The sequence below is a fragment of the Polypterus senegalus genome, chromosome 4, assembly GCF_016835505.1.
Source record: "Polypterus senegalus isolate Bchr_013 chromosome 4, ASM1683550v1, whole genome shotgun sequence".
Classification (NCBI taxonomy): domain Eukaryota; kingdom Metazoa; phylum Chordata; class Cladistia; order Polypteriformes; family Polypteridae; genus Polypterus; species Polypterus senegalus.
The window spans coordinates 42,098,885-42,124,147 of record NC_053157.1 but is presented as its reverse complement, the minus strand read 5'-3'; the positions used below and the strand labels follow the sequence as shown (position 1 = coordinate 42,124,147).

Sequence of the window (25,263 nt, the reverse complement as noted above, 5' to 3'; positions counted from 1 at the left end):
AACTTTATTCTCGAAATACACTTTTTTCTTTACTGGGAAGAATTTTTTCTTCTCCATATTAGGGCCACATTAAAGGAAAATGAGTATATTTCGTGTTTAAAAAAAAAAGAAATTTCGACATTTAATCTCGACAGTTCCACTTTAATTGTATATTGTACTTCTTCATTGAAAATCGAATAATGGACTGAGCAAAATAAAATCTCCGCTCTTTATGAGTGGAGCAGGATAGTTATTCAAGGGTTAATGCGCCTTCTCAGTTATCCCCGCCCCTTAACCTCTGAACCTACACACGCGGTCTGTAAGACACAGAAATGGCGCCCGCTAATTTGTGTTTACTTAGAATAAGGGTCATGTTTTAAAGCTTGACGTTCCATTAATTGAGAAAAAAAATACCAGTGTGGAATACGAATTAAAAACACTGCTGCAACTGTAAAAAAATAAGCAAAAATGTAATAAATCGGGCCATTTAAATAAAAGTATACTCTTACTTCCGACAGCCTTGAGCGAAGGCGAAAACTTGACAGTTTTGGATTCTCCACAATCGCAGCTCTCTGTTTTTGTTTTCTTTGAAAATTGAGGACGAGCAGGAAAGGAGCTTATTCTGACTAATAACAGGTTTTTATTTTCTGGAGTTTTAAAGCACAATGATTTCCCTCGATATGAGCGCTGCACACGCCTCGTAAAAATGCTGTTTTGATTGAACTCCGCATTGCCTCTATTTGTTGTGGTTGCTCATGGAGTTCTTCTAAGTGGCTTGACGCTGTTCTTGTTTCGCATGCCCACCTGCTGAAGAACATTTGCGCAACGCACCGGACGCCTAGCAAGCGGGGCTCATTTTCTGTGCTTAGCAATGACTGTTCGAAAGTTTGTCGCCTGCCTCCGTACTTGCGTCCTCCTAGGGCAGTGTGGCGGCCTACACATCTCGGCTACCCGCCCACTCGTCACCCAATCGGCCAGCGCCGGCTTCAAGCCGTCCAAAGTGGCAGTTGTGGCCAAAACCACCCGCTACGAGTTTGAACAGCAGAGGTACCAGCTGGCGGGGCTCACCGAAGACGATTTGAAGCAACTGGTAAGTGCGGGCTGCAGCTCTAGATTACTCACTCCGAGGCAGTGGCAAATACCCGACCTGTCAAAATATTTATTACAAGGTTTAAATAATATGAATCTGACACTAAGGAAAAAATGTAACCAGGTTTTCGCGTGCGCATAATCTTATCAGCATATTGGAAACTTTTTTCCACGACCTGCTCGTTAGTAGATAACGGCGGATCGCTTGGTTTTGTTTCTCAGTGCTGTTAAACCATGTTGAAATTGAAACCTATCATCATTTGCATAGTTTCATTGTCGAGTAAATACATAGTTTTCCAAGATTCGTAATTGGTTTAGCTTTAGCCACTAAATTTGTTTTGCATGTTATAGAACAGGAAAGCGGCTGATCTTTTAAACACCGCTCATCTTTCCCCGTTATTGTGGGCACTTTTTGACCAAATTATAACTGTGAATCTTTTAGGTTAAGTCTCGAGTAGATTTGCACATCTGGACACCCTAGTTTGTGCCCTTTATTTGCAATACTGTTCAGACTTCTTCTCCTATTGCACTAATTTAAAAATAGTTCAGGCCGTTCAGCCCAATCGTTCTTGGTAATGTGTTGGAAAAGTCAATATTTGTCTCCTTGGGTCACAGGTACCAGTGTTTGTCAAATGATTATGTATATACTAATGAAAATTAGATGTGACGTTTACAGAAATTATTTATGTTTTGGCACACTGTTGTGAAGCAAACCTTTATTAAATACCCAGGAACGTGTGGTCAGCTGTCTGTCAAATGATTATGGGCAGACTAGTGAAGATCTGATGCAATTTTTTACAGAAATTGTTTTGGCACACTCTCATGAAGCAAACATTTATTAAATACACAGGAACTTGTCATCTGTGCATTGTTTGCATTTTTTTCAGTTGCCATAGGCCTATTAATTGGCACCCCAATCTAGTTACCTATTCAGCTGCAAGTTTGTTGCACTGTGGGTTCTCATTGCTTCTGAAAGTTTCATACATCTGTCTCCAGAATGGTGACTTTCCACAAATTTACCTTTTGGTTTGCTTTGAATGATATGGCATCATTATGTTAATTATAAATAGATAATGTGAATGACCTTACTTGACTGTAGAATGATGAACTACTAGCTTAATTGGGGAATTGAAATAAAGTTGGATGTGTTAGTTGACCTTTCGCTTTGTCTTGGCAAAGGCATTTAATACTTTTTGCATCAGTTATTTTCTTTTTTGTGTTTAATTTGCAAAGGTGAACAGAATTTTGTGTTTTATTGTTTTCTTTGTGGAGTACTGTAAAAGAATCACACATGGACAAAGGGAACATCAATTATAAATACAAGATGGGACAAAGTCTTACAGGAGACGTCTTCTGATGGGGATTTAGGGGTTTGTGTTGACACAACATTTTTGGCATCTAAGCAGTTTAAAAAAAGGCAAACAAAAGGTTATATCATTGAAACAATTGAATATACATCAGGGATTTTATGCTCAGAATACATAACTCACAAGAGATGCTGCGTCTGGAGTGGTTTGTGCAGTTCTGGTCACCACGCTATGAGAAAGACATGGCAGCACCTGAAACTATACACAGGAGAGCAACCAATTGCATCCCAGAAGTTAAGGAGATGGCATTCACTGACAGGCTCGAGGAATTAAATCTGTGTAGTCTCAAGCAGAGAAGACTGCGTGGCAGTCTAATCCAGGTTTTCAAAGTTCTGAAAGGAATTGATAAAGTATATCGAGTTGCCTCGAAAGCTTGCATATTGTAATTTTTTTAGTTAGCCAATAAAAGGTGTCATTTTGCTTGGCTTTTCTCTACAATAATACATGTTGTAATTTCTGGATTGAAACAAAAAAGGCAGGAATTGTGAAGTAACAACTTGTTTAGTAAAGGCAAGAGTCCTGTTAAAGTAAAACTTAGGAATGAACAAGTATCTGAAATAGTTATTGGGACACCATATTTAAACAAATGAGCTTCATGGACTCCTCTCCTTTGTCAAATGTCTTCTGTTCATTTGTATAAAGACTCTGTATTGTAATTCAGCAAAATATGGAAAAAATCAACATGATGTATACTTTTCCATAAAAAATATAGAGAATTGTTGGTAAGTTGCTTTAAGGATTTCCTTGGAATGTAAGATGGATAAAAATGCAACTCTCTCTTTCTAAACTGGGTATATGTGAAATAACAGATTTAATTGCATTGTACATTCAAAGTTACATTTAAAATTAAACTGACTGACATTTTCACTTTAAATGCTATTTCCGAATTTGATGATTTCAGTCAAACAAATTTAAATGATGAAGGCTTGACAAAAACCAGTTGACCGTGAACAGCAGTTAAAATGCTAAAAATAAAAATGGGCTTACCTCTTGTCATATTGTCACAGAGCATACTTGCAAGACTGCTTCAGCCTTTTGCTGGTAAAAATTTGAATTTTTGATAGTAATGCCTTTTTTAAAACACTTTTTCTTTTGGTTTAGCTTGCAATGAAAGGATCAAGTTACAGTGGGTTGCTGGAGCGACACAATATCCACACAAAGAATGTTGAGCACATTGTTGAGAGTTTACGGTAAGAGAAGTTTGATGTACCATCAAATTTAGCATGCCTGACAGAAAATACTTTTTTTACATAGTGATCATGAAATCCCGTAAACTAATAGGAAGAAGCAGGCCAGCTATAATCCATTGTATTCTCAAATCAATAGATTTCTGAAGCAGGTTTGGAGAAGTTTCAGATCATTTCAAATTATAAAGACACGGCTGCTTTTAAATGGGCCTTATAAATTTCTTAATAAAATGTATTATAGTATTCTGTTACACTAGCAACTTTGAAAGGTTTATTTTCATGAATGTATCAGAAAGTGTAAGTTTGATTGCGATAGCCTTTAGCCTACTAATTACTTTTATTACAGTATTTCTTATCACCTCTGGGTAGTGACAGTGGTTTTGCTATTGCTGCTTAAGTCTCTTCTCTACTCAAATGTCATTGTTTTGAGGTTGCAATACAGGGAGTTCCTGAAGCTTTGAAACAGAAAATTAGCCAGCCATGGTTTTACAAGAGATGGTGCTCAACTGCCCATGGACATTCTGTACATAACTGCACTTCGAAATCCCATATATATTTGGTGCAGTACATTATTAACAAATTGCTGCAAATGTTTGTTTTGTCCTTCTACCAGTTAGATTACACATGGCAGCACCATTTTATGTTGGTCTTTAATGGACGGTTTTGTTTTAGCAAAGCCTAGTTTTAGTAAAAGCAAAGAAATGTTTAGTATTCAATATATATATTGTGTCTGTCTGTATGTATGTGTATAAACACCATGTCACTATCAGAGATTCTCTGATGATTCTGAGAGAGAGAATGTAAGGTGGAGAAGTTTATTTCTTAGTGCAAAGAGAATTTTCTGCATCATAATATCAGTAAAATAAAGGAACTGGTTATTGACTTTTGCCACACCAAAGAGCCTCTATATCCATTCCCACGTAGAGGTGGTCCATTCCTACCAGTACCCAGGAGTCCATATTAATGACAGGTTGGACTAGCCTCTGAACACAGAGGAACTGTATAAGAAAGGGCAGATCAGGCTCTTTTTACCGTGTTCCTTTAGTGTTGGAAGTGACATTTCTCCACATCCTCTATAACTCTGTGATGGCCAGTGCGATTTCTATGCAGTGGTGAGCTCGGCTGGTAAAATCACTTCAAGAGAGGCCCACCCAATCAACAGGCTAATTAAAAGGGTAAGCTGAGTTATAGGGTGCACTCTGGACTCCCTGGTGGTAGTAGCAAAAGAGAGAATTAAAACAATGAACAATGCTACGCATTCTGTCTTACACACTATTGCTGAGTACTTTCAGCCAACAAATTATTCAGCAGAAAGAAGTGTGTCAAGAAACACTACTTGAGCTCCTTTATACCAACAGCAGTATGTCCGCATAATGCCTCACTGTGACTGTCACAGCCAAGTCAGAACTTTTTTTCTTTTTAATTTTTTTGCTTCATAGTCATTCTGGTGTGTGTATATTTATGTATTTATTTACCTATTTATGTATTTATTTAAAGAGCTTCTGTTAAAAGCCAAATTTCCCCCTGGGGACATCTATCTATCTATCTATCTATCTATCTATCTATCTATCTATCTATCTATCTATCTATCTATCTATCTCCTTTAAGAATGCATCGTAGTCTTATTCTTATATAATGCTGAAAGTTCTGGTTGTAGTAACAGTCGCACTGGAGCTGACTGATCCATGCTCTCTATAGAAAAACAAAAATTTTAACATCCTCAGTGTATTCTCATAATATCTGTTAAAAAGGTGTAATAATAATATTAACATTTTTTTGCTTTACCCTTTCTGTAAAAATAAGAATAGATGAAAAGAGTAGTATTCAAAAAAATAAAAGTGTTAGATTGTACTTAATATGCTATTCATAAGTTTATATACTACTGTATATGTAACTACTAGTGTTGATCAGTGAACTTTGCTAAAGTGTTACTTGCAGCAATTTTTTTTGTTTCCATTCACCCTTGTTTTCGAATTATTTACTGATAATTAGACCAGTTTAGGAGAATTTTTTTCTCAGCACCCCATAATGCTTTGTGAGGCCAGCGCAACAACTCCTGGAGCTGTAACAGCCAACACTGGATGGGACCGCCCCCTGGGTGTGTAATGCTGATCATTTGTAATGCAGACTTTATGGTACTTAGTGGCAGAACAGATAAAGATATAATGCAGGTTCTCAAATTTTTAGTTTTGTGAAACCTATACAGCATAAATAATGAGTTATCTTGATCTTTGAATTCCACAACAGTATAAGAGAAGTAGGCACGTGCTGTACCATGTTAGCCATTATGAACATAGCAAGAAGACAAGCAAAATTATATGTTTTATTGGCTAATTAAAAAGATTACAATATGCAAGAATTCGAGGCAACTCAGGCCTTTTCTTCAGGCAAGATGTTAGGACTAAAATTACATAGTCAGGAAAGACAGATTACCTTCAAAATGTTGACAGAGAAGACCCAGGCGCCGAATCTATTAAGATGCAGATGATCTCATCTGAAGAAACGTGGCCTTTCCCAGAAAAGATCCCAGTTGTCCACAAAACCAGTGTTTTTTCCTCTTGCAGAAGCCTCTCAACCAGTTGTTCAAGGACAACAGTCGAATGTGTGCTTCCTTCGACTACATGACAAAATACATGATGCACAATATATACAAGCAGTTTACAGCAAATACAAATAATTTACAAATGTAAACAATACAGAACATTAATTAAATATTCAAAAAATGAGAAAATAGTTAAAAGGTTGATCAAATAATCAAACCCTTGGATTTAAACAGATCTCATGGCTTCAGTTGTTAATATAGAGCAAGTACCAAAGTTAAAAGCACAAATCCTAAGGATTTTGTATTTGAACAATGGAATATACATGTAGTAGGCATCACATTAACAAAGTGCTTTGCAAACTACATAAGATTAAGCAAAGTTGAGATACAGTACATGACAGGGTGTTGTTACATAGAGATTTTAAAACCAAAAGATACGATTTTAAACTGGATTAAACAGGGAGCCAGTATAAATGGTTTAAGATCCAAGAATGACTCCAATTTACAGCCTTATTTGAGTTAGAAGGGAGTTTCAGACAACTGGAGGTTTGTGTAGGGATCAGTCTCCAAAACTGTAGAAAGATTTACAATAGTAATAGGTATGAAAAAGGGTTATAGCAGCATTACATTCTCAGATACTATACTGCTATCATTTTTCAAAAAGTAACAAATATCCCTGGATATGGTACCAGTCCATCATAGGGACCACATGTGCAACACTCGTGTTCACTCACCGGCCAATTTGGAATTAAGAAAAGGTACATCTTTGGGGCCATGAGAGGAATACCCATACAGACACAGTGAGAGCATGGAAATGCTACAAAGTTTCCCAGTTTTAGTTCTTCACTCTAGGGTTCTGGATCCGTAGGCAATGGTGCCTGACCACTGCATTACCTTGTTGCCCTGTTATAGCAGCAAAAAGTAAACATATTTTATCTATGGTGTGTTCCTAAAATTAAGTTAGTGCTGCCATGTCAGTTTTTTGTTCCAAATAACTCTGAGGCATCCATTCTAACCTAACAGGCAGAAACATGAAAAGATAAAGTTTCTTTTAAATATTAAAAAATGACTTTCAGCAATGCCCCCGTTTTGTAAGCTTTACTGTCTATGTTGTGCAGTCAACACTTAAAATAGTTCATTTTTACCATTTATGTTTATACCAACTCACACCGATACAAGCACTTTGTTAGAATGCATAGTATCTGAAATTGTTAGACCAGAATGATTAAGCATTTCATTTTGCACTTGAAAATAAGAATTTATTGATAATATGATTGGTATAGCAGTTATTCAATTTTAACTTATGCTTTTAGGACTGCTGGCACAGAATTTTGTGGGTCCGATATATATAGTACCATATCATCTACATATATTGATATTTTCTATTCAAGTCCTTCGCTGAAAATCCCCTTTATTTCTGATGTGTTTTGAAAGTGTACAGCCAACAGTTCAATGGCGATTGCAAAGTGCAAAGGTGGTGAGGGGCATCTTTGTTTGACATTATCTGAAATAATGTTGTTAATATGAACAGAGGCTTCTGGACTAGCATAAAGTAGTTTGATCCATGCATATATGCTTAGGCCAAACCCAAATTTTGCAGTGTTGTGAACAGATAGTCCCATTCAGCCATATCAAATGCTTTTTCTGCATCTAAAGATAATAAGACCACTTGGGTGTTACAATTTAAGTGTTTGCCTTTAATAAATCCTGTTTGGTCTTGTGATATTACATAAGGAAGCACTTTCTTACTCCTTCTGGCTAGAACTTTGGAAAGTATCTTAACATCATACAACATTGGTCTATATGATGCACATTGTAGTAGGTCCTTGTTCTTCTTAGGAAAGATGGTAATGATTGTCAAAGTTTGAGGGAAGATTTTTTGTCTTTAGCATCTATAAACATTGCTAATAATAGTGGAGCTAATTTATTTGAGAATGGCTTTTATAAAATTGCATTGGATAGCCATCGGGGCTGGCTGCTTTCCCACTTTGAAGTCAGTTTATAGCATCTAGTAATTCTGAAAGTGTCAAAGGTTTTTATCCAGTTTTGTAGAACTAAGAGTATCTAGCTGTGGTATCTCTAATGAATCAAGAAACTCATTAGATTGTTTCTTATCTTCTATATACTGAGTAGAATATGAGGACTTAAAGTATTCTCTGAAAGTGACAGTTATATTATTATGGTCAATAATTTTATTTCCATCTGTGTTATATTAATTGCTGTTATTCCATTACAGACTTTTTGCTTGTGGTTTTGTTGGGCTAAGATCTTATTGACCATTTCTCCATATTCATAATGATGTTGAGATTTAAAGATAAGCTGTTCCATTTCTTTAGTAGTCAAGATGTTAAATTGTGATTGCAAAACCCGTCTTTTCCTATATAGAGTGCCTCATTTGGAGACCTGGCATATTTTAGATTTTTGCTGGTAATTTTGATGATTAGCTCAGACGCCTTCTGGGTTTCCAGTTTATTTTTGTGAGAAAGATATAACGCAATCTGTTCTCTTAAAAATGCCTTCAAGGTTTCCCAGAGTGTACCTGCTGAGACCTCTGAGGATGCATTTGCTCACATAAATACTCAATTTGCTTGGATATAAATTCTGTACAGTTCTCATCAGCTAAAGACAGGCGGTTAAGACGCCAGCTACGAGATGAGTGTGTAGGACACAGTAATTTAAACTCCATGATCAGAGTGGCATGGTCAAAGATATGATAGTATCGTACTTGCAATATTTAATAGTGAGCAAAAAGTTATTGTCTGTTCTTCTTGAGTAACAATGTACAGGTGAGAAGGAGTATGCTCTTAGGTTAAGATTTAGGAGCCTCCATGGTTCAGATAAGTTATGATCCGCTACAGTATTAGATGCTATCACCATTGTATCTGAGGATTTATCCAGTTCTGGATTTAAAACACAATTAAAGTCTCCACCCATTATAATTTTGTGAGAGTTCACATTAGGGATAGATGCAAATACATTTTGGAAGAAAGCTCTATCATTTGCATTAGGTGCATAGATATTAGTCAAAATCATTTTAGTATTAGATAAATTGCCCGTCACCATGACATATCGCCCTTCAGAATCAGATATTGCATCTGACACTACAATTGGGATAGTTCTTTGTATTAAGACTCCCACACCACTGATTTTCTTTGTATAGCTGGAGTAAAAAATTTTTCAGCTGAAACTGGTCTTGCGTAATAAGTGAGTATGCCGTAAAAATACTATCTTGGCCTTTGACTTAAGTGTGAAAGTACTTTCTTTCACTTTAATTCATAATTGAGACCTTTGACATTCCAGCTCACAAAATTCACTATTTGGTCATAGAAATATTTCTTCTGAACTTTTGTTAACATTTTGTAGTCTTAGGTTAAGGTAGTACTGTACATCTATACTAATAAAAGGCAAAGCCCTCACTGACTCACTCACTGACTGACTGACTCACTCATCACTAATTCTCCAACTTCCCGTGTAGGTGGAAGGCTGAAATTTGGCAGGCTCATTCCTTACAGCTTACTTACAAAAGTTTGGCAGGTTTCATTTCGAAATTCTACGCGTAATGGTTATAACTGGATCCTATTTTTCTCCATATACTGTAATGGAGTTCAGCTCAATGGCCATGGGGGGGCGGAGTTTCATGTGACATCATCACGCCTCCCACGTAATCACGTGAAATGACTGTGAGCGCAGTACGTAGAAAACAAGGAAGAGCTCCAAAAAGCGCTGAAGAAAACATGCATTATACAATTGAGAAGGCAGCAAAACAGTAAGAAGCGAGTGAGTGACACATACAATACAAGCATATTCATAAGTGCAGCTACTGTGGAAACAAAGCACGGTGTAAACCGTAAGTTTAAATTAAGTTTATAGACACGCTCCCACTGCCGTTTATCATGCACAGTGACGCATACAAAGATATTCATGACTGCAGCTACTTCGTAAACAAAGCATGGTGTAAATCTAAAGTTTAAATTAAGTTCATAGACAGGCTGCCGCTGGCGTTTATCATGCCCACGACTAATGCGGGATACAAGTTTAATGAGAGGACGCAGGGTATAAAAGAGAGTTTTGATCACTTTGTAACTAAGTTAAAATTGCTGGTGAAGGGCTGTGCTTATGCAAATTCCGAGAGACTGTGTTTGTGGGGGGATTGACATTTGAGGCGGTCATCATCTCCCCTCCCATTCACCTCATTTCGCTCTGAGCTGAGCTCCGCAGCTAACGCGGTCTTGCGGAAGCAACTTTGTGACGCTGCCACCAAATACAGAAAAATCCACAAGTTAATACATACGCTGTCTCTAGAGTTTCTCCACACTCTGAATCCTCCAGGCACTACTTACAAAAGGTTACATTGACAATCATGTTACGTTATTTTTAAAATGTTTCCTTTTCTTAGCACAAGCACAGCTGAGAAGCTTCGATGCATGTGCTCCTTAGCGCGTTAAAAAATAACACATTTAATCACACTTTGCATTCCAAGCAAAGGGAACTTCTCTCAATGCATGATTTCCTGGTACACCGATTACATTGATGCACACATCAGAGCTACAAAAATGTAAGAGTCGGAAGAAAGCGCGTTGCTAGGACTGATTGGAGGAAAATTTAATTTCAAAAGACTACCCGACGGAAGCCTTGATAAAAGCGTGGTTTTGTGCAAACTGTGCAAAAAGGAATGCGCATAACACCGAACCACTTCAACCTTACGGTACCATCTAAATGCAAAACATGTTACAGTGAACACAGAAACTGTGTGTGCTGTTAGCACTAGCAGTACGAGTTTGAGTACCAAAAACTGCAAACTCAGCCCAAAACTGATGAAATGACTGGCTTCAGGACCAAAATTAGTAAGTCAACATCGGTCAAACTTACAAATTCTCTCGCAAAATGGATTGCTTTGGACTGTAGACCACTAACAGTGGTGGAAGATAGGGGGTTAGAAAATGTGCTACAGTTAGCGTCAGGTGATCCAACTTTTCAACTGCCGTGCCGAGAGACTATTTCAAGTAAAATTCAACAGCTTTATGACACTGAAAAGCAAGCAAAATTAGATGCATTACAGAAAGCTTCCGTGACCGTTAGTAATTTTAATTACATCTAGTTACAAAATGTTCAATGATCACACTGTTTTAGTCTAATGTACAAAATAATTTTGGCTAAGGTTACTCAGAGTTTAAAGGTGAAGCTGGTCAAATTAACTTTTATGTTTCTGCTTAATTTTTTTAAGATGAAAAACTGCACTTTATGTTGACATTTTTCTTATTATTATTTAAAGACAATACCATTCTGAACATGTACTTAAAGTACTTAGAATACCACTTTATTTTTAAGTCTGCCCAATTTTAGCCACGGATTATGATTCTGATTTGAATTGAAATGCAGTTTAAATGCATTTTTTTTTTCAGAAATTAAAAGAGCTTGAGTTAACAATATTCATGTCCATGTCTATTATTTGATTCTGTCGCCCGCTAAAACCCTTTTAAATCAAAAAAAACATTTGCGCTTTGGGGCAAATTTACGTGTGCGATTACATGCGATGAATCAAGATTAATTCATTACAAAGCCTTTAATTAATTAGATTAAATTTTTTAATCAAATCCCACCCCTAATATAAATATATATATATATATATATATATATATATATATATATATATACTGCTCAAAAGAATTAAAGGAACACTTTTTAATCAGAGTATAGCATAAAGTCAATGAAACTTATGGGATATTAATCTGGTCAGTTAAGTAGCAGAGGGGTTGTTAATCAGTTTCAGCTGCTGTGGTGTTAATGAAATTAACAACAGATGCACTAGAGGGGCAACAATGAGATGACCCCCAAAACAGGAATGGTTTAACAGGTGGAGGCCACTGACATTTTTCCCTCCTCATCTTTTCTGACTGTTTCTTCACTAGTTTTGCATTTGGCTACAGTCAGTGTCACTACTGGTAGCATGAGGCAATACCTGGACCCTACAGAGGTTGCACAGGTAGTCCAACTTCTCCAGGATGGCACATCAATACGTGTCATTGCCAGAAGGTTTGCTGTGTCTCCCTGCACAGTCTCAAGGGCATGGAGGAGATTCTAGGAGACAAGCAGTTACTCTAGGAGAACTGGAGAGGGCCATAGAAGGTCCATAACTCATCAGCAGGACCAGTATCTGCTCCTTTGGGCAAGGAGAAACAGGATGAGCACTGCCAGAGCCCTAAAAAATGACCTCCAGCAGGCCACTGGTGTGAATGTCTCTGACCAAACAACCAGAAAGACTTCAAGAGGGTGACTCAAGGGCCTCATGTCCTCTAATGGGCCCTGAGCTCACTGCCCAGCAGCATGCAGCTCGATTGGCATTCGCCATAGAATACCAGAATTGGCAGATGCACCACTGGTGCCCTGTGCTTTTTACAGATGAGAGCAGGTTCACCCTGAGCACGTGACAGAAGTGAAAGGGTCTGGAGAAGCCATGGAGAACATTATGCTGTCTGTAACATCATTCAGCATGAGCAGTTTGGTGGTGGGTTAATGATTGTCTGGTGAGGCATATCCATGGAGGGTCACACAGACCGCTACAGGCTTGACAAAGGCACCTTGGCTGCCATTAGGTATCAGGATGAAATCCTTGGACCCATTGTCAGACCCTATGTTGGTACAGTGGCTCCTGGTGCACGACAATTCCTGGCCTCATGTGGTGAGAGTATGCAGGCAGTTCCTGGAGGATGAAGGAATTGATACCATTGACTGGCCACCACACTTTCCTGACCTAAATCCAATAGAACACCTCTGGGACATTATGTTTTGGTCCATCCAATGCAACCAGGTTGCACCTCAAACTGTCCAGGAGCTCAGTGATGCCCTGGGCCAGATCTGGGAGGAGATCCCCCACAACACCATCTGTCATCTCATTAGAAGCATGCACCAATGTTGTCAGGCATGTATACAAGAACACAGGGGCCATACAAAGTGCTGCGTACAATTTTGAGTTGCTGCAATTTAATTTTGGCAAAATAGACTAGCCTGCCACATAATTTTTTCACTCTGATTTTTGGGGCGTCTTTGAATTCAGGGCTCTGTAGGTTGATCATTTTCATTTCCATCAAACGATGTGGCATCCTTTCGTTCTTAACACATTACCCAGTCTATATCAGTATAGATATCCAGGAGGATTTCTTTTTCCCATTGAGATCTGATGTGTTTTCAAAGTGTTCCTTTAATTTTTTGAGCAGTTTATATATATATATATATATATATATATATATATATATATATATATATTGTGGACGCTGGCCCGGACATAGACAGACGGACATTGATGTTTCACCCAACACACTGTTTATTTTACAAATATTTACAGTTCACATGCACGACACACCCCAGTGCCTACTGCACCGATTCCCCCAATGTCCAGGCCTCTGTTCCACTGCCTTTCTCCTGGCAGCCTCTAGTCCTATCTCCAGTTCTGTCCTCTTCCACCCGACTTCTGCTGATGACTGGAGGGAGGCGGCCCCTTAAATGGGAACCCCAGTGTGGCGGAAGTGCCGGCTGCGCACCCGGAAGCCGTCCGGGTGTCCCCTGTCGTCTTCCCCCCTGCACTTCCTGGTGTGGCGGAAGTGCTGGGCTCCCGGGATATTCAGGCACTGGGGCGCCGCCTGGCGGTGGCCACGGGTCCCTACAGGGCTGGGCTTCCAAGCCCTTTACCCGAGGCCCCAACATAACCAGGGCGGACGCCCCCTCGCAGTCTGGAGGAGGCACATGTGTATATACGTACATATGTATATGCATATATATGTATATATATATATATATATATCGTATGTATGTATGTATGTGTGTATATATATATATATATATATATATATATATATATATATACACAGTAATCCCTCACTGTATCGCGCTTCGACTTTCACGGCTTCACTCTATCGCGGATTTTAAATGTAAGCACATCTTAATATATATCATTGATTTTTCTGGTTCGCTTTCTGCGGACAATGGGTCTTTTAATTTAGGTTACATGCTTCCTCAGTTTGATTGCCCAGTTGATTTCATACAAGGGACGCTATTGGCGGATGGCTTAGAAGCTACCCAATCAGAGCATGTATTACATATTAACTAAAACTCCTCAATGATATAAGATATGCTTCCCGCGGTGCTTGTTTGCTTCTCTCTTTTTTCTCACTCTCTGCCTGACGGAGGGGTGTGAGCAGAGGGCTGTTTGCACAGAGGACACGGAGGCTCCTCTACAAAATGCTGCTTTATCGCGGTGCTTCTGTATACTTAAAAGCACGTATTGATTTTTGATTGTTTGCTTTTCTTAGCGAGCTCTCTCTGACATTCTCTGCTCCTGACGCTCTTTTGAAGATAAGATATGTTTGCATTCTTTTAATTGTGAGAAAGAACTGTCATCTTTGTCTTGTCATGGAGCACAGTTTAAACGTTTGGCTAAAGGGTGTTATTTCATGTCTAGAGGGCTCTAATAATGTTAACAGGGTGGGAGAGTTTATAAGGGCTTAAAATATATAAAATAACCATACAAACATATGGTTTCTACTGGATTTTCACCTATCGCGGGGTCTGGAACGCAACCCCGCGATCCAGGAGGATTACTGTGTGTATATATATATATATATATATATATATGTGTGTATAAACTGATCAAAAAAATTAAAGGAACACTTTGAAAACACATCCGATCTCAATGGGAAAAAGAAATCCTCCTGGATATCTATACTGATATAGACTGGGTAATGTGTTAGGAACGAAAGGATGCCACATCGCTTGATGGAAATGAAAATGATCAACCTACAGAGCCCTGAATTCAAAGACGCCCCAAAAATCAGAGTGAAAAAATTATGTGGCAGGCTAGTCCATTTTGCCATAATTTAATTGCAGCAACTCAAAATTGTACGCAGCACTTTGTATGGCCCCTGTGTTCTTGTATACATGCCTGACAACATCGGTGCATGCTTCTAATAAGATAACAGATGGTGTTGTGGGGGATCTCCTCCCAGATCTGGACCAGGGCTTCACTGAGCTCCTGGACAGTCTGAGGTGCAACCTGGTGGCATTGGATGGACCAAAACATAATGTCCCAGAGGTGTTCTATTGGATTTAGGTCAGGAAAGTGTGGTGGCCAGTCAATGGTATCAATTCCTTCATCCTCCAGGAACTGCCTGCATACTCTCACCACATGAGGCCAGGAATTGTCGTGCACCAGGAGCCACTGTACCAGCATAGGGTCTGACAATGGGTCCAAGGATTTCATCCTGATACCTAATGGCAGCCAAGGTGCCTTTGTCAAGCCTGTAGCGGTCTGTGTGACCCTCCATGGATATGCCTCACCAGACAATCATTAACCCACCACCAAACTGCTCATGCTGAATGATGTTACAGGCAGCATAATGTTCTCCATGGCTTCTCCAGACCCTTTCACTTCTGTCACGTGCTCAGGGTGAACCTGCTCTCATCTGTAAAAAGCACAGGGCACCAGTGGTGCATCTGCCAATTCTGGTATTCTATGGTGAATGCCAATGGCAGTGAGCTCAGGGCCCATTAGAGGACATGGGGCCCTTGGGTCACCCTCATGAAGTCTTTCTGGTTGTTTGGTCAGAGACATTCACACCAGTGGCCTGCTGGAGGTCATTTTGTAGGGCTCTGGCAGTGCTCATCCTGTTCCTCCTTGCCCAAAGGAGCAGATACTGGTCCTGCTGATGGGTTATGGACCTTCTATGGCCCTCTCCAGCTCTCCTAGAGTAACTGCTTGTCTCCTAGAATCTCCTCCATGCCCTTGAGACTGTGCAGGAGACACAGCAAACCTTCTGGCAATGACACGTATTGATGTGCCATCCTGGAGAAGTTGGACTACCTGTGCAACCTCTGTAGGGTCCAGGTATCGCCTCATGCTACCAGTAGTGACACTGACTGTAGCCAAATGCAAAACTAGTGAAGAAACAGTCAGAAAAGATGAGGAGATGAGGAAAATGTCAGTGGCCTCCACCTGTTAAACCATTCCTGTTTTGGGGGTCATCTCATTGTTGCCCTCTAGTGCATCTGTTGTTAATTTCATTAACACCACAGCAGCTGAAACTGATTAACAACCCCTCTGCTACTTAACTGACCAGATTAATATCCCATAAGTTTCATTGACTTTATGCTATACTCTGATTAAAAGTGTTTATTTAATTCTTTTGAGCAGTATATATATATATATATATATATATATATATATATATATATATATATATATGTGACCGCAACACTCATGACAATGTCAATCATGTTACGTTATTATTAAAATGTTTCCTTTTCTTTTTCATTACTTCTTTTACATACTACTTCTCCGCTGTGAAGCGCGGGTATTTTGCTAGTTGTACATATGATAACTTTGACATAGATTTCATATTATTGCCAAGTAATACAGCTATGAAGCGTATTGTGTTGTCACTTAAGGGTTATTGAGGTATAAGGGATAAAACAGAAATAGCGTTGCTGTCTTTCTCTCCACCTTTAATCAGTACATAGGTAACTGTGCAGTTAAACATTGCTTTTGTTAGTATTTCTGCACTATTTTTTATTTGAATGTTTCAATAAAATACATAAACATTTAGTAGGATTTATGTACTTTATTTAATACAGAGATAAAGGGATTGAAGTTCGACTTCTCAAGAGGCGAGACTATAATGAAGAAACTGTTCGATGGGCCGATGCGATTGTATCAGCTGGTGGCAAGTCATTATTTATATGTATTCTTTATAATCACTGAAGTTATTCCTACTGCATTTACAGCTTTTAGTGGACAAGCATGAATTCATTTTGTAAATTTTTATCCATTTCGTTTATCTTTTGATAGAGACTCCTTGATTGCATCTGTTTTCTTAATTGTAGTAAAATTAACTAGAAACTAAAAAAGAGATAACTAACTTTATCTCATTCCCATAATATTGATATCAATTTGAGTTTAAAATGAAGACAAATTGAGAGGTGTGAGAAAAAAAGTAATTATACTGTATTTTAAGCATAATGTTGACAAGTATCAGGACCTAAAAATATTGCCTGCAACAGATAAAAAAGAAAAAATAGAAATGTAGAGCATATCAGGGGTACTGTTTTTCCTGTTGTTCTAATGACATGGAAAGGTTGAACATTTGTACTATACAGAAGTTTAAATGCTCATTTGTGTATGTTGGCACAAAATATTTAAAATATAAAACACTGTAATCTCAATTATGGGTTGATGGCCAAACTGTCCATGCAATTTCAAAAGGAAACTGCCGGAGATAAGGACAGATAATGTACTACTCTATTTTGTCTCCTGTAATTGATTATTCATTGACTGTGGTGCCTGCCGAAATTCTAAAAATACATTTCCACTATTTAAGATTTATCTGAATTTTTTTTTCTTTCTTTCTAATTAAGTGTAATAGATAAATAGAGTCTGGGGATGGGAGACTGTCATCTTGAGACACGAGGTGCAGAGGAGTTTAGTAGCTTCCCTAAAAGTTCTCGATGTGAAGGGCATGTCCTGGTCTGTCAGGACCTACTTGAGCATAACTACCCATGTAAGGACCCTTACTAGTTCTCGTATCACAGTCTTAGAATTAGCCACTCGTAATGCCCTCTGCATACGGAGAGGCGTAGTCTACTGTCACTAATATATATATATTTGTGCCCACTTGCTGAGAGTTTGAGTAGACCCACTATGTCTACTGCCATCTTCTTGAAGAAAATGTCAATCAATGGCAAGGGAATGAGGGGCATTCAAACCCCCATCAGGAAATTTGAGTTAATTGGCAGTCAGGACACAAAGCACAAGTATGATGCACCTCCTTATTTATGCTGAGCCAGTAGAAGTGGGCTTTGCTATGCTCAAAGTTCTTTTGAGATCCCAGGTTAGCACACAGCAGGCCTACATGAGCTCACCGACTTCTAACCAATAAGGCTGGGGAACAAGGAGTTGGTGCCATTGTTCTGCTTGGTGCTGTGGCACCTGGTATAACAGTTCTTTACCAATCTCAAAAAGATTTCATGTGGTATGGATTCCGTGGTTGGCTAAACATTTACTGGGGCAACAGCATTTTGTGAAAACCTCAGAAAATAATTTTTTTCACTATTCTCTTTAAAAGGAAGCTAGGAGCATATGATTACCAAAGCTGCTGCTGTGAAAGTAGGTGTGGTGCAGTGTCCTGAAGCGCAAGCTCCAGTTGGACAAGTTGGAGACAATGTGCCCCATTTCCCTACACTCACAACATATCAGGGTGGCTGGTGAACGTTCTTGGTTTTTACATCCCATGTGCTTGGTTGTCTGGGTTCTTGGGTTATATGGTGTTCTGATGGTGCTCCATGGTCTCAATGACCCCTTGCATATTGGCACTGAAATGTTGGTGCATTGGCTGAACTAAATGTTCCGGGTGAGTGTAGACAAGATAGTCGCATGCGACCATCTCGATGATCTGCTTCACGGTATTCTCCCTGGCCCTCGGCCAGCACCCTAACGTTTGAATGCTTAGGCCCTTTTAGCTCTCTCCAAATTGAACCTCCATTCCCTAAACAATTGTAACAGTAATCTAGAGATTTGCCCGTATTGGGCCGGGATTTCCTGTTTGAGGGGTAGTTAATTTTTGGCAGTGCACTCATCTAAATCAAAGTAAGTGTGCTGCCCTTTGCTCGTCAAAAAGGAGGCCAATATCTGGGTGATTCAAGTCATTGAAGACAAAGAGGTGTCCTGCTCAGGAAAACACAGACGTGATCTCATTTGCCATATACAGTGAGATATGAAATGAAAAGAGCAGTTGGGAGAAGTTCAATGGGTGCTGAATGCTTAAAACTCCAGTGCCTGTGGTTCAGCTTCGGCAGAAACCAAAAGGCAGGGAGATAAAAGTAGATGCAGAAGAGGCATCTTCGGGTACAGATGGCATTATTTTATTGTTGAACATATTTGCATCTACATACCTTAACAAGGGACCCCTACCCAGTCCTTCAAATTTACATTTACATGTGAATCTGCTTACTTAGAATGGGGATACACCCCCCACAACCGACTGCTCTCCCACATTCTTTGCATAAACATTTGCCTTTGCAGGCTTCACAAGGGGTCTCCTGATCATTTAAGAAGCCTCCAAAACATAGTACCTGCAGTTATTTTCTTCCACTTCAACCACTACACACAGCATCCTCAAAAGTACAAACCTTCAGTTCATTACTTGGGTGGCCTACATGTGCACAGACTGTCAATATCTTTACTGCGTGTGATTAGTTAAAGTAAAACATGTTAGAACTTTGCTTATGGCTATGACAAAAAAAATACAACATACAACTGATGAAGAACACAATAAGAAACACTTAAATGATTTTCCATTTCAATTCAAAACAACACACTTTTCCTGTGTTTTGCACTGATTATCAACAAAATGCAATTATTATTTGACTGACCTTTATCCAAGGCATGTGTTCAACATAAAATTGCTTAGCAGGGCCTGACAATAATATTAGTCTTTGATAAACACCCTTCAAATATTGTATACAGAAAAATATCTGGTTACATATTACTTCCGCTATATCCGATTAAGAGATGTCACTATAACATAGTCTCATGACATTTCTCAGGCAAAGCTGGGTACCACAGCTAAAGTGTGTGTATATACCCTAATAAAAATCCTGTATATTAAAGCTACACAAGCAAGATAGGGCCTAACTCGCTTCCGTTCTAGACTGAATGTCCATCAGAAGATGTTATCACAGATATTCCAGCACAGATATAACTTTTGACTTGCATATTTATGTAGCTGAATGTTTTGGAAGAAGGAAAGCTACAGTTTAGCTCACATGCCCCATTTAAAAAAAAAAAGTCAAGAAGAACTTTCTTACAGTCATATTAATTGTGCAAAAAATCTGCAGTTATTCTAAAAATTCTGCTTCTGTACTATTTTTTTTAAGCTAATGTTATGATAGAACAAAAAAAAAATGTCTCAAAACTTCTGTCAAAATTGGCACAAACCATTTCAGAGCAAATATGCAATATTGGATTTTAGAATCCTTATGATGGATCTTTTAGTTAATTTTTTCTTATTAGGCATTTCCTTTTCAAAGCAGTATTGCTTTCTATGCATTTAACTAATTTGGTTATATGATTTATGACACTGTTCCAAATCACCCACACCCCCTTTTTTTGTTTATAAATGATCTCTTTGTACTTTTCTGCTGTCACTAATTGCAAATGATTTGTCATCTGCTGTGCCACTGCCTTCAAGCTAAGTACAGTATTTGTACTTGTGCCCAAAAAATGAATTAGAGTTTAGAAATCCACAAATTTGTTACTTTAGAAAATGTATATTTTTTTGGAAATAAAAACATGTCCTAAATTAGAATAAATGTGTGTGTGTGTCTAAGTTTTGTTATTTCCTAGGATATAGTCATTATACTCCAACGCAGTGAGCAACTCTGTAAAATGGATATGCTGCCCACTGTGTATCCTGTAATCTAGTGGCCAGCTTTTGTAAAGAACATGCAAGAGAAAAAGAGGCCATAGCACCAGTTGATTACAGAAAGCTTTTCTAATTCATAATAGTTAAATTCCCTTAAAAAATTGTTTATTTTTCTGTGTTTGAGGTATTTGGGCATCCTTCTTGTACAGTATGTAATTAATGCCTTAGAATATAAAGCACTAAAAATGCTTATTTTCGCTACTAATGCATGAACTCCTTATTCACTGGGCTCCTGGTGTGGTTTTATTCCAACTGGACATTATCTAAAAGTTAAATTTCCAAGTCACATGAGTGTAAAAGTCTCTTAAAGAAAATGTTTGCTCTGTGTGCCTGAATTAACAAATAAGAGTACTAATAAATAAGAGTGTGAAAATATCAAGTTAAAAGCAGGAGTATTGGAATTAAAATTAGAACTTAAAATGGAACTTATTTAAATGATGATTTAAAATGCAATGAGAAGACAGTATTTGCAAGTGCATATCATACTTTGAAACAAATAAAAGATGATTTATTTGTGGGATTGTGCAGGAAGTCTTGGAAAAAAATGACCTGTTTCTGTAGTTCTGTAAAGATTTCAGTAAACACAGAAAGAACATGGTGTGCAAAGACATTTATTTATATTACAGGGGATGGCACAATGTTACTTGTTGCCAGTAAAGTTCTTGACCGGCTAAAACCAGTTGTTGGAGTCAATACTGATCCTGAAAGGTAATGACTTTTAAAATGATTATTTGTTTTACCTCTAAAACATGTTTGCAAACACTTAACATAATCCTATAGGCAACTCATATTTTAGGAAACTTTTGATGTTTTATATTCCAAGCCACCTTACCCCAAAGAGAGGCAATGTACAGTATAAAATGCATTATTCTTGTTTACCTTGTCCAAGTGATTTAATGACTCTGTTTTGCTCTAAAAGTACAAGTAAGACTACATAAGCACAAATGCTCTATTACTTGGCTGATTATGATGTGAATGCTAAGCTAAATTTAGTCTGTTTATACCCAGATTGCCAGGTTCTAGTCTTTAAATCTCTTATACTGTGTATTGTTTTTTTAATCTAAAATTGTGAGGAACACATTTTATGACCTGCATTTTGAAAAATATTCATAAATATTATATATTTTTAAAATGGTTAATCAATACTGGAACACTTGCCCCATCAGATTTTACATTTCATATCACACTTTAAAAAACAGTTTGTTCCTTGTTGTATTTTAACTAGTCACATCTGTAATTATCAATGTTGACTCTGTTTCTTATTAATTTAATGCTATTTTCAGTTGAGTTTCATGAACTACTAGATGACTGACTTTTATTAGACTCTTTAGAGTTTCTCTGTAGTATACTTTTTAGTTTGAGTTTATATGGTGTTTTCTTTGAAAACCACTATATTATGTTTAATTGGATATACCAATAATTTTGTCAGTAGTATTTTGTTGTTTTTGTAGGTCAGAGGGACACTTGTGTTTGCCAATGCATTACACAAACTCTTTCCCTGAAGCTCTACAGAAACTTGAACAAGGAAGGTTCAGGTAAGTATTTGTTTTTCCCATGTGCATTTATTCTTAATGATTTACAAACACCACAATAAAGAGTACTATCAATTTATTGCATTTCAAAAAGAAGTGGTCATGTATTAATCATATTTGGTTGGACTGAGAAAAGTAATTAAACAAGTGAGATTTTGAATTATAAAGTTTAGGAATATATTTATTGGTTTTGCTTTTATTTGTAAAAAGTAGCCCAAATGGGACATAAAAAAAAATATTCAGGGTTTGGAAGGTTTTAATCATTAAGGTTCATAATTTCTGTTCCAGCCTGCTTCATTTTCTTCTGTCTTCAACTTACATCAATCTTTAAGGCCTAAAGTGTTCCATTGCCTTCTCCACTTTTTTCCCTACCCTCTTAATTTCTCTGGCTCCCTGTCTACCACTATGAAGCTGTTGGCAGCCTTACACGTACTGTTACATGAATTGTCCTTCTGGCCTTTTTAGTTGCATTCAGTACCCCCTACCAAAAATACTGGAATGTCCATCATCCTGAGCCTTATAACTTCTGTAAATTTCCCAACTTACTTCTACTGAAACTACACAAAGGATCCTCTTGCTCCTGCATTCAGACATGACAGTCTCTGGTGCAAATGGGCCTGTAGGAGTGTGGCAAAAAAAGGACCGTCTGTTTGTGTAACCTTCCTTTTTCTGTTTGCATCTTTTCCCTTTCCTGTTCTGGATTGTATATGTGCTGCATTTTAACCCCAGGTTGTGCGGGCATGATTGCTTTATGATAGCTTTTTGTGATCTTTTTTCACAGAGACAAGCTGGGAGGTGGGTGATCAGGGAAGGATTTTTTCATTTAAATTGTTAAAAATGGGTGGAATTGTATTTTTGTTTCTTCCATTAATTATTTAATGAAAAAAGTTTTTTTTTTAAAACCTTGGAGTGCTAATAATTAAACTTAATTTCTCTTTAAACCTGCAAAACTACCCTGGAATTTTACTTTGTGTTTAAATAGCTGAATTTCTTGTTTTTATTTCTCATTGTAACTTTTTCCTTTCCACTGATGTTTTCTCCCAAAATGTTACTTATAAGGTGGCAGTGGCGGCACAGAATCCGAATATACTTGGAAGGAACCGGAATCAATCTCACTCCTGTAGACTTGCACGAACAACAGCTGAGTCTGGACCAGCATATCAGGGCTCACAGAACTGGTACAAATGCATTCTGCCAGCTAAAAGAATATTTCTCAAGGATTTTGAGGCAGTTTGCTTTTTTCCTTTCAAAATAAACTATAGGTGTAGGTCTGTTTTTAAAAAAATGTACATTGGCAGGGCATGAAATTTGACATAAGAATTAAGTTAATTCCCATCCATCCATCCATTATCCAACCTGATATATCCTAACTACAGGGTCACGGGGGGTCTGCTGGAGCCAGTCCCAGCCAGCACAGGACGCAAGGCAGGAAACAAACCTGGGCAGGGCACCAGCCCACCGCAAAAGTTAATTCCTACAACTGCTAATTTTTAATGTGTGAATTTCAATACATATATTTATTTGGTAAGCACTCATTTTTACTTGCTGCAAGAATAGTCAACATCATTTTGTAAACCACTATTTTATAATTGTCACATTTGTTACTTAGGGTTTGATTTTTTTTTTTTTCGATGTTTAATTTTTTCTTAAAGTATTATGTATAAGATGTCACATTTCTCCTGACCAGAACTTGCAGCTGCGAAATTCTGCAGTAGAATTCTGCAGAGTTGCGTTAAGTGTACAGTAGAAGTCGAGGACATGGAGTATGCAATGTCCTTTGTTTACACAGCTCTTTATACAGGCTACGGTATATTTTTGTGCTCCAATAATACAGAAATTCAGAAACCTGGACTGTTTTGGTGAATTCTTGTTCAGGTTCATTCTTTTTGTATTTGACAAACCAACAGTTAACAATTCATGGCTGTATTGAGAAATTTAAAGAAACACACAATTATGACATCTTTAAAAATGTTTATAGGTGCTGACTGCCTTTTAACCTATATCTGAAAAGTAGACATTAGTTACACACACAGATTACAAATAATCAGCTGTAGAATCCTGCCACTTCTAACTGTGAAAAATAAAGATATTTTATCAGAAAAATTAGGTCTTTTCCTAGGCTACCAAAATTCACTTTTAAATTCTCTTATGGGTTTTTGGAAATGTATATTTAGAAATGCAAATATTTTCACAGGGTAAACAATAATGGACATAGTTATTCTCGACACCATTCCAAATCAGAGGAGTAGGGAGCAAGAGCCTATCCTGGCAGTAATGGGCATAGTGCAGGAAAAGGACCTGGATAAGGGTACCAGTCCATCACAGGGTCTACTCACAATTACACTGAGGCCATTTAACCAAAGTGGGATACAAGGAAGAAAAACAGAAACTGCGAGAACATGGAAACTTCATACAGATAATCAGGTGCTGGATTTGAACCTAGTATGTTGGATATGTAAATTGACAGTACTAATCAGTGTGCACTACTGTGGCACCTGAGCTAAAAATAGATTAACTGTGTTTTAACAGATATCTCAAACTTCTGAAATTAATAACATTGACACAACTTTATGGTGATTGATGAACTGTCTTTCATGCTCTGACATGAAAAACATTACCGTATGGATAAAAAAAGTATTAGCATATATTTTTTAATATTCTCTAAATCTTTTGCATTATTCTTAGGCAAGTCAGTGTTTTTGGCCAAATATGAGTGGAATTTGCTATATGAAAAATGTACGTAAAGTTACAGTAGCTGAAATAACTAACTTATCAGCCAGTCCTTCAAATAATTTATCTACTCAAAATTTGATATACTACTGTAGCCATAATACATTATGACATTTAAAATGCCTGAAATATTAATATCAAAGAGCTTTTTAAACTGTGGGTTTTTCATCTTCCCAAAGCACAATTTCAACCACCTCCCCAGAGTCTGAAATACCTCCTTGTATTAAATTTAAATAAAAAAGAATTTTGAGCCCTGTATTAAATGATAGTAATATGTAAAAATTGCATGTTCAACTGACATTACTTACAATTTTGTAGAAATACTACATATGTGTTGGCTTTATTATTATTGTCTCTTCTTATTGTATG

The 25,263-nt window shown here is 37.7% G+C and overlaps 1 protein-coding gene across 3 annotated transcripts in view; it reads left to right on the top strand.

The window, feature by feature from the left end:
- The first annotated feature begins 261 nt into the window (after nucleotides 1-261).
- Nucleotides 262-25,263, top strand: part of nadk2 (NAD kinase 2, mitochondrial) — a 38,773-nt gene continuing 13,771 nt past the window's right edge. The window contains exons 1-6 of one of the 3 annotated variants that reach the window (XM_039750532.1): nucleotides 262-1,069; nucleotides 3,537-3,625; nucleotides 16,788-16,876; nucleotides 21,259-21,340; nucleotides 22,084-22,167; nucleotides 23,224-23,342. In XM_039750532.1, coding sequence (XP_039606466.1) covers nucleotides 851-1,069; nucleotides 3,537-3,625; nucleotides 16,788-16,876; nucleotides 21,259-21,340; nucleotides 22,084-22,167; nucleotides 23,224-23,342 — 682 coding nt within the window. In that variant the 5' untranslated portion in view covers nucleotides 262-850. Of the gene's footprint in view, nucleotides 1,070-3,536; nucleotides 3,626-16,787; nucleotides 16,877-16,912; nucleotides 17,711-21,258; nucleotides 21,341-22,083; nucleotides 22,168-23,223; nucleotides 23,343-25,263 lie in introns of those variants that run through there. The other 2 variants (XM_039750533.1, XM_039750534.1) reach the window with 2 other exon arrangements.